Below are 10,659 nucleotides of genomic sequence, written 5' to 3' on the forward strand. Positions count from 1 at the left end.
GGAGCGGGTGAGAGCCTGTTAAGGGCTTCTCTAGGCACCACTGGGGCTTTCGGGCGCCTCTTACAGCCTACTCCAGGCTCTAACCTGCCCCGCTGTGGCCCTCCATTGACGACACTTTGCTTGCACTTGCAGCTGAGAAGCTAGAAAAGAACATTTACGTCACTGACATTTCGACACCACCTGGTCAATGCTACAGGACAGTATGTACTTTCTTCCAACTCTTCAGACCTTTTGACAATCCAAGGTCCATGTCTGTCAAACTTCCTCTTACAACTCCTTTTGTTCTTTCCAGCACTCCTTCTCTTAGCAGCGTAGACTGTGATTGAGTCCGTCGGCCGCATTACGTCGCTTGCCTCAAAAGCCCATTCCAGACGAGTCCTTGATTCCCTGAACGGAAAGGCGCAGTGCACCTCGTTCCGTCATGGCTGCTCAGCAGCAAAAGAGCGGCAAGCCGTGGAGCGGCAACAACAAAATTCCCACCGTCAATCAATTTATAGCGAATCTCGACCGTAACAAGGCAGATCGCGACAAGGGAATCGATGAACGGCAACGAAATGTTGGGGCTTCCAGTGAAATCACTCCCCACAAGAATGAGAAGCAGAAGAACGAGGGCAAAACTGTGACTGATCCAGTGACCGGAAGGGACATTGTCATCGCAGACGTTGGCAAGGAGTATATGAAAAGAGCAGACAATCCTCAGGTATGGATGACAGACTAGTTGGGAAGCTTGGTTTTCATTGCTGACTTGCGTATAGCTGTCTGTACCTAATGCAAATTTAGGGAGGCCTACGACAGTCGCGACCGATCCATCCCAAAAGAACCCTGAATACAAGGAAAAGCAAGATATCACTGCACCTCCTGATCCCATCGCTGAAGGAGCTACTTCCGATGTACCCATCCACGGTGAAAAGACCAACATTCTATTCCATCCAACCCCTTCCGTCAGCTATGAGCCCATGTTCGAAATCCTCGAGAAGCGCGCTGGTGGCTTGTGCATTGCCATATTGCTCTCCATCGTCTTCCTGGGAAAGATGTTCGGTGGCTCTCTGAAAGGGTTGATACCACTGGGCATGTGTCTTGCTTCAGGCGTGTGGTTGTGGATGAAGGAGGTGGTCAGAAGTGGTCGCGAAGTCGAGTGGTCTAGTGAACAATCTCGGGGCGAGACTGTGCGCATAACCCATTGCCTTCTGTGCGAATTGTGCTAATCGTTGTAGGCCACTGCAAACCTCCTTCCCGAATCTGTCGAATGGATGAACACATTTTTGTCTGTTGTCTGGGGCCTCATCAACCCTGATATGTTTGCTGCCGTTGCCGATACCCTGGAAGACGTCATGCAAGCCTCGGTGCCTGGCGTGATTAACAATGTTCGAGTGGCAGAGATTGACCAAGGCAATAATCCGATTCGAATTCTCAGCTTGCGAGCACTACCGGACTCGAGAGTACAAGACCTCAAACAGAGCATTCATGAGGAGAATAAGAAGACGAAAGACCCCCAGGAAGCCGCTGCTGACGAGGAGGGTGGTGAATACTACAATCTTGAGATTGCTTTCGCTTACCACGCTAAGCCCACTGGCCAGAGTGCTTCTTCTCGTGCGAGAAACATGCACATGAACCTTGTTTTCTACTTGGGTATTAAAGGACTCATCGGAGTACCGTTACCGATCTTCGTCGAACTGCAAGAGCTGGTCGGGACTGTACGTCTACGGTTGCAGATGACTCCGGAGCCACCGTTTGCAAAGAGTCTCACCTTCACTCTGATGGGCGTCCCTCATGTCCAAGCAGGCTGTATTCCGATGATGAAACGTGGAGTGAATATTCTCAATCTACCGCTGATCTCAAACTTCGTCAATTATGCCATCGGAGCTGCGGCAAGCATGTATGTGGCTCCCAAGTCAATGCAAATTGATTTGAAAGCCATCCTCCAGGGAGATGATATCACCAAGGATACCCAGGCCATTGGTGTCATGTGGATTCGAATCCATCGTGCTATCGGTCTCAGTAAACAGGATCGTCGTGGCAGCAAGTACGGTGGTAGTGATCCATACATCAATCTGTCATTCTCGAAATATGGCAAGCCTATGTACTGCACTCGCGTCATCACCGACGATCTCAATCCCGTGTGGGAAGAGACTGCTGCACTTCTGGTTACTCCTGATCTGGTCAAGGCTGATGAACAGCTCAGTGTTGAGCTTTGGGATTCGGATCGGAACTCTGCGGACGACATGGTCGGAAAGATCGAATTGTCGATGCAGAAGATGATTCAACATCCTGGCAAGATGTACCCCCAGATCTCCAAGCTGGCTGGTGTGGCTGATGGAAGTGAAATGCCTGGTGAATTGCATTGGGAAGTTGGATATTTTGGAAAGCCCAAGTTCCGGCCCGCTCTTCGAACAGATGGCAAGGACAAAAACCTTCCTGCCCAACTCAAGCATGATGCACAGTTCCAGGACGAAAAGGGTACCCTCGACACTGAAGACGCTGACGCCGTGGCGCATACACCCCCGGATCCACTGTGGCCCAGTGGCGTACTAAGTGTTGTTGTCCATCAGATTGTGAATCTGGAACTAGAGAACATCAAAGGCTCTGACGGTAACAGAAAGGGCAAGGAATTCGAGCCTGCCAAACCATTCGGCGAGGGGACCGATGAAGAATCTAACAGTCAGTTAATTATCTCCAAGCATGAAAGCTATGAGCTGACCGAAACAGAATTGCCCACATCTTACTGTACTATATTGTTCAACGACTCTCTTGTCTACCGCACTCGAGCCAAAGCTGTCAGCAGCAAACCTATTTTCAATGCTGGCACTGAGCGATTCATGCGCGACTGGAGATCTGGCATAGTCACCGTCACTGTACGCGATCAACGTAATCGCGAACATGATCCGATCCTCGGCGTTGTTCCTCTTCGTTTATCAGAACTTCTGACCACTAGCTCTCAAGTGACGCGATGGTACCCACTCGATGGAGGCATTGGCTTTGGTCGCATCAGAATCTCTCTGCTATTCCGAAGCGTCGAAACTCGCCTACCGCCAAACATGCTGGGCTGGGATGTGGGCACTTTCGAATTCCTTTCCAGCCAGATCATTGCCAAGGGTTGGGATCATAACACGAAACTCAAGCTTCGCACTGGTGGCAGTGTGGGCAAGATTCCTCGAGAGCGCTGCCACAAGACTGAGGCCGGTGACGGGGTGTACTTCGACGTATCACCTGAAAACAACTACCACGTTCGTCTTCCCGTGAAATACCGATATCGATCACCTGTCATCTTCGAGTTCCACGTGGCTGGCAAGCGTGGCGCGGCTGCGTATGCATCCATCTGGCTACAAAACCTGGTGGATAATGAGGAGACACCAATCGACGTTCCCATCTGGAAGACAAAGAATGGCAGTCGTCTTTGCCAGAATTACATTACCGAGCAAAACGTCAAAGCATTCATGGACAAGGGACTGGAAGACCTGGAAGAGGTTGGACGTCTTCAATTCCGAGGTCGCTTCAAGGCGGGCATGGACGAATCGCACCGAGACTTTATCGTGGACAACGACACTCGAGAGACCTTTGAAACCTGGGAGTGTTGCCTAGCAGAGGGTGTCCGACAGCGAGTTGTTGAAGCCGAGGTCCCTGACAACATCCAGGAAATGCACGAAGCATCTCTGACCGAAGGGCGTGACATACTCAAGCAACAGACATCGGAGCATGAGAGACGCAAGTGGCTCAGCAAGTCTGGAGAGGACTGGTCCGGAGCCTTCACCCACGATCCAAGAGCGTACACCAACAAGAAGCATGAGAAAATCGCTGAGCCCGGGAGAGACGATCCTCCGCACGATCCATATGCTCCTTCGGACAATGAGGAGAATGACCAGGTTTCGTATGACTCGGACGCGGACTCTGATTCATCTTCTGATTTGGGCATTACTGACGCCAGCAATGCGCCCGAGGGAGGATTCCAGAAAAAGGCGGCGGAGAGTGCGGACGGCCAAGCCGACGAGCAGGTCAATGGAAGCGGTCAAGCACGTCCCAGTGGCGACACGATGGCGACAACAGATACCAACTATACAACCATGACGGAAGCTTCGTCTGGATCTGTGCAACCCGTATCCAGGAGGGATTCTAAATGGGAGAAGAAAGCCAGCGATCGAGCCGAAGCACGTAAGCACCGTGGCTTGGCTCAATGGACTCCAGCGAGAAATGTCAAGTTCGCAAAGGACGAAGCCAAGATTGGAGTGAGCAAGATCAAGAAGAGACTTGGTATGGGTGGTTTGGCGGGAAGAGAACCTGGTGTTGAAACCGAGGCTTGATAAGGCTGGTTGGTGCATATATGCAGGTCGTCATGAAGTTTAGGACGATGTTGCGATTTGATGGCCACGACTTTAACACGATGGCTTGATTACAATCTTGCGTGTACTTCTACTACGAAAACAATGAGTGTGCTGATGACTGGGATGGTTTTCATGGGGGTTTGAATATTATTGTATTGGTTTTGTACTTGTAAACAACATCTGCATTCCGTACGGAGTACAAGCCACGGATCTACATCTGGGTATTCGATTGAAACGTAGGTAGAACAGATTGGGACAACTGATACAAAGCACAAACGAGGGACCAGTTCGGCAGAGGATATTCCGTATGGAGCTGTATCAAAATGGGTTGATGGCGAGGGACAGGGTTGTACTGTATGGCGTATACTGGACTCACTGATCATCCGCCCAGACTTGCTTATGAGATCAATGATGCAAGGACCGTGCGAGTGAAAATGTACTGTAAATGGACGAAGCTGGACTGTATGTAGATAATTGTAGAAGCAGACTGTACAGTTGATGGCCCGGACCTACAGTATGTACGGAAAAGCGGCCGCTCAGCTACCGATGAGCCCTAAGGACCTATTGTACAAGTAGGTAGTTTAGCGTGTCTTGGCCAGACAATGGATTCGTCAGAGGCCAAGACACTCGGACGGGTTGCTGTGCTCAGCCTCGATCTGGAGGGAGCCACAGCGCGCGAGCCTTATCTCCCTTGGGGTCTAGCCTCGCACCTGTAGTGGCCAACACACCCTAACGAGTACCTTGTAGCAGCCTCTGGCCTCTCGGTATTTGGCCCAAACTGCGCCCACCTACGCCTACGCCTACGCCTTGTGCCCTCTTATGCTGCACCGTTACGGCAACTCCTCCCTACACTTGTTCCCGTCTCGCTGTCAGCACCACTACTCATCATCGTCAACACATTGTACCCCGACCCATCCGTCTGGGCATTCGTACATCTTTTGATCAAAGACCTTACCTACCTTCACCATTCCATTCTTTCTGCATCAATCCTTGTCTGTCGCAATCCTACATCCTTACCCTCCGTAATTCCTCTGGCGACGTCCCGTACACTCTCGTTTGTACTCCGAACCTGAAATTTAAAAACCCCCAGCCTTTTTCCAGCCGTTTCGTCGTCCGCTCTCGAAGTAACAACTTGACCCCCTCGTAGGGTTTCTGGTACTCAGCGCCACTCACTATCGACAACACCAATCGTATATACGGGCTCACGTCGTTCTCATGCCGTCCTGAACAGTCAGCAACAAGTTTTCCGTCAAAGGGCCCCCCCGGAGCGCCATGCGCTTCCTCCATCAGTTCGCTCTCTTAGCGACGTCGATACTCTTAATTTCCCTGGGTGAAGGACATTCACAATCAAGAAACCCTCTCAACTACCTCTCTCTCCTCGAAAACCCTCGAATCCATACTCCTTCGCAACGAGTCCATGCCACCTCCCACTTTGATCTCACCTTCGACCTCCACAAACACTCGGAACACTTTCGCCTAAGTTTAGAACCCAACCATGACATTATCCACGACGATTCCTACGTCGAGTACATTGACAAAGACGGCAATGTCAGGCATGTCGAGAAGATGCGGCGGGAGGGCTTCAAGGTCTTTCAGGGCAAGTCATTTGTGGTGGACGAGAATGGCCTCTCTACCCACGTTGGCTGGGCGCGGGTGGTGATGAGAAGGGACGGCGTTCGACCACTGTTCGAGGGTGCTTTCACCGTCATGGGTAATCACCACCATGTACAAATGAAGTCGACCTACATGGCTACAAAACATCGGCAAGACCCTCCCCTGGAAGATGACGAGGACGAATACATGGCTGTCTGGAGGGATACTGATGTCAGCCGACAAACACATCGGGACTTGAAGAGAGGCGCTGATGCCGATCTGACTTGTGCGTCGGACAAGCTGCCATTCAACACAGACCCTGAACATCCTCTCTTTCGAGACCTCATGGTGAAGAGGGACGAAGGGTATTGGGGATCCATGTCAATATCGCATTTGTTCGGTAAGCGTCAGAACAACAATATTGACGGCGGTGGTGCTGGAAACGGTAATTCGGGTGGCGTCAACCTCAGAGATTCTATCGGGAGTACAGCTGGATGTCCGACGACTCGAAGGGTGGCACTGATTGGCGTTGCAACCGATTGCACCTACACCGGCAGCTTCAACTCGACGGACAGTGTGCGACAAAATATCATTACCCAAGTCAATACTGCGTCCGATCTTTATCAATCAACTTTCAACATCACTCTCGGATTGAGGAATCTGACCGTGTCTGAGGCCGAATGTCCTGGTACGGCCGCAGCTCAGACTCCGTGGAACGTGGGCTGCAGCGGTGGTACCGACATGACCGCTCGACTGAATACCTTTTCTCAATGGCGAGGTCAGCGAGGAGATTCCAATGCCTACTGGTCTCTCTTCACCACTTGCAACACTGGCGCCGAAGTCGGTCTCGCGTGGCTTGGACAATTGTGCAACACTGGCGCGACCTCTCAACAAGACACGAGCGGGTCGTCCCAGAGCGTCACCGGCGCGAATGTGATCGCAAAGACATCTACGGAATGGCAAGTGTTCGCTCATGAATCTGGCCATACATTTGGAGCCGTCCATGATTGTGACTCGAGCACTTGTGCGGACGCCAACACGGTCAACTCGGGCCAGTGCTGTCCTCTTTCGGCTTCCTCGTGTGATGCTAAAGCCCAGTACATGATGAATCCCTATTCATCACCAGACATCACCAAGTTCTCCCCTTGTTCCATTGGCAACATCTGCAGTGCCTTGGGGCGCAACTCGGTACAGTCGGGTTGCCTTACTGATAACAGGGGTGTCGTCACCATTACCGGCAATCAGTGTGGTAATGGTATTGTCGAGGAAGGCGAAGACTGCGACTGTGGTGGTGCAGACGGTTGTGCCGGTAATTCGTGCTGCAACCCCGATACTTGCAAGTACAACCAAGGTGCGGTCTGCGATCCCAGCAACGAAGGCTGCTGTACACCGCAATGTCAATTTGCGAGCGCAAGCACCGTCTGCCGTGCAAGCACTGGAGTTTGCGATCCCGAAGAAACGTGCTCCGGTACTAATGGCACATGTCCCGCTGATGTCACTGCCCCAGATGGGACGTCGTGCAAGAGCGGAAATGCGACAGGTCTACACTGCGCCAGCGGCCAATGCACAAGTCGTGACCTCCAATGCAAGACCTTGATGGGCGATTATACCTCGACCAACGACACATATGCCTGCAACAGTCAAACGTGCAGTATCAGCTGTGGTAGTCCTGACTTTGGACCGAATGTTTGTTATAGCATGCAGCAGAACTTCCTGGACGGGACACCTTGTGGTGGGGACGGCAAATGCAGAAATGGTGTATGCAAAGGCAGCACCGTTGGAGGAGAAGTCAAATCCTGGATCGATCATAACAAGACTCTTGTGATTGCGCTCGCATCTGCCCTTGGAGGGTTATTACTCCTTGCCATCCTTGGCTGCTGCGTACGGGCATGTCGAAAACCTCGAGCGAAGCAGATGGTTGCTGGCGGTCAACGTCGGCGGAACCGACCACCCCCTCGTGGCTGGGATGGACCGCCGGTTCCAATGCAGATGCAGGATCGTGGTTATGGACAGCCAAATTGGGGTCCGAGCCCACAACAGCCGCCCCCGACGTACTGGGCCAACCAACCGCCTCAATATCAATGGCCTCAAGGAGGAGGGTTTGATAATGGCAACAGGGGGAATAGTGTGCGATATGCTTGAGGGAAGACGTGAGGAGTATACCAATACATGTGTACAGAGCAAGAGATCGGGGTGGTACAACACAGACAAGGACATTTGCGTCGTCATGTGGAGTTTGATTTGAAGATGATGAATATTGCATCTACGCTTTGTTTGAAAAGAGTTGTCTTCTGGGCATATAATTGATTGGAAGGTGTGCATATTGCATCGAGATTGGCGTTACAAAGGGGACAAGAGTGAAACAGTACTGCTGGTTTGCCTCTGGTGGACATGACAAATGGGTGCCACTGGGACGCAGCCGCATTTGGATTGTACTTTAGACATGACCTCCATGATTAGCGATGATGAATCCAAAGAAAAAATCGAATGACCAGAGACATGCGTAGCAAGTGTGAGAGTGTGTATCATTGTAGTTGAGTGAGAATGTGAGATGAGGTGAACTGTCAATTTGATACCGAGTTCGGATATTACCCCATACTACTGTGATGGTACCGAGTACTTGTGCTATGGCATCATCGTGCACCGTCCGATCTCGCAATTCGGTTCCGGCACCATTTTGACTACTCGTCGCATCTCACCTCTCACATCCAGCATTTTACTAAGTACTGACATTGCAACCTCTTTGGACGGAGTAGTCCTTTTGTGCCTTTTACCTTTTTCTCCTTATCGCGGACACCATCAAGAGTTCAATTGGGAGAACAAAAGACAGAAAACTCACCACCAATCCTCTTCCCCTCCCCTCCACTCATGAACAACCTCTCCCACTCGTCCACCTCCGTCTTTACCACAGCAGCACTACTTCCGAGCGGTTTGGGCCTCTTTCGATCATCCGTTGCGCCTCGTCGACCTTTCAGTCTCACCGCCGTCGGTTGCTGTCGTTGCAGTCTCGCCCCCGTACCACGAGCACGCGGCGGCGGCGACAACTCCAACTCCTCCCCTTCGTTCTCGCACCGTCAACGTCGCAACCTCTTCTCAATCTCGAACAAAATGTCGGAGAAATACGCCCCGGCCAAGCGAGTGGCGGGTCAGAAACAGGATGTATGGAGCATAGTCAACGAGGCGGCAGCTGCGAGTCCCGTCCAACCCATCGTAAACATGGGCCAAGGGTTCTTCGGATACAACCCTCCGCAGTTCATCATCGACGCTGCGAAGGGCGCCCTTGACCGGGTCGAATGTAACCAGTATTCTCCCACCAAGGGGCGGCCGAGGTTGAAGAAGGCGATCGCGAAGGCCTACTCGCCGTTTTTCGGACGCGAGTTGGATGCCGAGACGGAGGTTACGATCACGACCGGTGCCAATGAGGGTGAGATTTCACCATACACTTTGCTTGTGCTGATACATGGTCGCCGTGTTGATGCGTTCTCGCTGTGACTACGTGGGTCTTGACACGGAGTACTGATTTGTTCTTCTGGTTTTCTTACAGGCATGCTAAGCGCATTCATGGGCTTCATTGAACCCGGTGACGAAGTCATCATCTTTGAACCCTTTTTCGACCAATACCTGAGCAACATCGAAATGCCCGGCGGGACGATCCGCTACGTTCCCCTACACCCTCCTGCAGACGGAGCCGAGAGGACCAGTTCCGCGGCGAATTGGCGCATCGATTTTGACGAGCTGGAACGGGCGTTCACTTCCAAAACCAAAATGATCGTTCTCAACTCGCCTCACAACCCGGTGGGAAAGGTTTTTAGCAAAGAAGAACTCACCAAGATTGGAGATCTGTGTCTCAAACACAAAGTCATCATCCTGTCGGACGAGGTGTACGACAGGTTGTACTATGTCCCCTTTACGCGCATCGCCACCTTGTCCCCGGAACTGGCGAAGATTACGCTCACCGTAGGATCGGCGGGCAAGAACTTTTACGCGACGGGTTGGCGTGTGGGATACTTGATCGGCCCACCGGAATTGATCAAGTACGTGGCCGCGGCTCACACGAGGATATGTTATTCCAGTGTGAGTCCACTGCAAGAGGCCGCGGCGATCGGGTTCGAAATGGCGGATAAAGAAGGCTTTTGGGATCAGGCCGTGGCCGAGATGAAGGGTAAAGTTGACCGGTTCTGTGAGGTTTTTGACGAGTTGGGAATCCCGTATTCCGTGCCGGAAGGAGGATACTTCGTCCTGGCCAACCTGAAGAGAGTCAAATTGCCGGAGGGGTACACGTTTCCGGATCACGTCAAGGATCGCCCGAGAGATTTCAAAATGTCGTGGTTTTTGATCATGGAGCTGGGTGTGGCTGCGATCCCGCCAACCGAGTTTTATACGGATGAAAAGGCGGAAATCGCCGAGGATTGGATGAGGTTCGCGGTTTGTAAAAATGACGATGTGCTCCAGCAGGCCAAGGAACGATTGAGAGGGTTGAAGAAGTACATGGAGTAGGTAGGCTTTGAGGGTTTTTTTTTACTCTGTGCGGTGGCGGCATTACCAGAACTTGAAAAGACGTCGGATGGATGAATAGAGTTGCGATCCATCTGGTAGACACTTACTAGAAAAGTGCTTGTTCAGTCAATGGGCATAGAGGAGAGAGTAGAAAACGAATGAGACATAAGAGTATGAAGTGAAGTTTTGTAGAGTGATAAAAACTGTACAGACAAGTCGTTGATGGATAGACTAGGAATTATTCTGTAGTTCA

At 51.6% G+C, this 10,659-nt stretch overlaps 3 protein-coding genes across 3 annotated transcripts; all 3 read left to right on the forward strand.

Annotated features, from left to right (window-relative positions):
• The first annotated feature begins 223 nt into the window (after positions 1–223).
• Positions 224–4,779, forward strand: PV06_03088 (uncharacterized protein). The gene is made up of 4 exons (XM_016403844.1): positions 224–700; positions 756–1,166; positions 1,215–2,658; positions 2,707–4,779. The coding sequence occupies exons 1-4, from the start codon at positions 422–424 to the stop codon at positions 4,293–4,295; spliced, it is 3,723 nt and encodes a 1,240-aa protein (XP_016264849.1). The 5' UTR covers positions 224–421; the 3' UTR covers positions 4,296–4,779.
• Positions 4,780–5,186: 407 nt separating this feature from the next.
• On the forward strand, positions 5,187–8,398 carry PV06_03089 (uncharacterized protein). Its single transcript, XM_016403845.1, has one exon. The coding sequence runs from the start codon at positions 5,589–5,591 to the stop codon at positions 8,049–8,051; it is 2,463 nt and encodes an 820-aa protein (XP_016264850.1). The 5' UTR covers positions 5,187–5,588; the 3' UTR covers positions 8,052–8,398.
• Positions 8,399–8,618: 220 nt separating this feature from the next.
• On the forward strand, positions 8,619–10,631 carry PV06_03090 (uncharacterized protein). The gene is made up of 2 exons (XM_016403846.1): positions 8,619–9,333; positions 9,454–10,631. The coding sequence occupies exons 1-2, from the start codon at positions 8,778–8,780 to the stop codon at positions 10,404–10,406; spliced, it is 1,509 nt and encodes a 502-aa protein (XP_016264851.1). The 5' UTR covers positions 8,619–8,777; the 3' UTR covers positions 10,407–10,631.
• Positions 10,632–10,659: the final 28 nt, after the last annotated feature.

The sequence above is a fragment of the Exophiala oligosperma genome, assembly GCF_000835515.1.
Source record: "Exophiala oligosperma strain CBS 72588 unplaced genomic scaffold supercont1.3, whole genome shotgun sequence".
NCBI classification, from domain to species: domain Eukaryota; kingdom Fungi; phylum Ascomycota; class Eurotiomycetes; order Chaetothyriales; family Herpotrichiellaceae; genus Exophiala; species Exophiala oligosperma.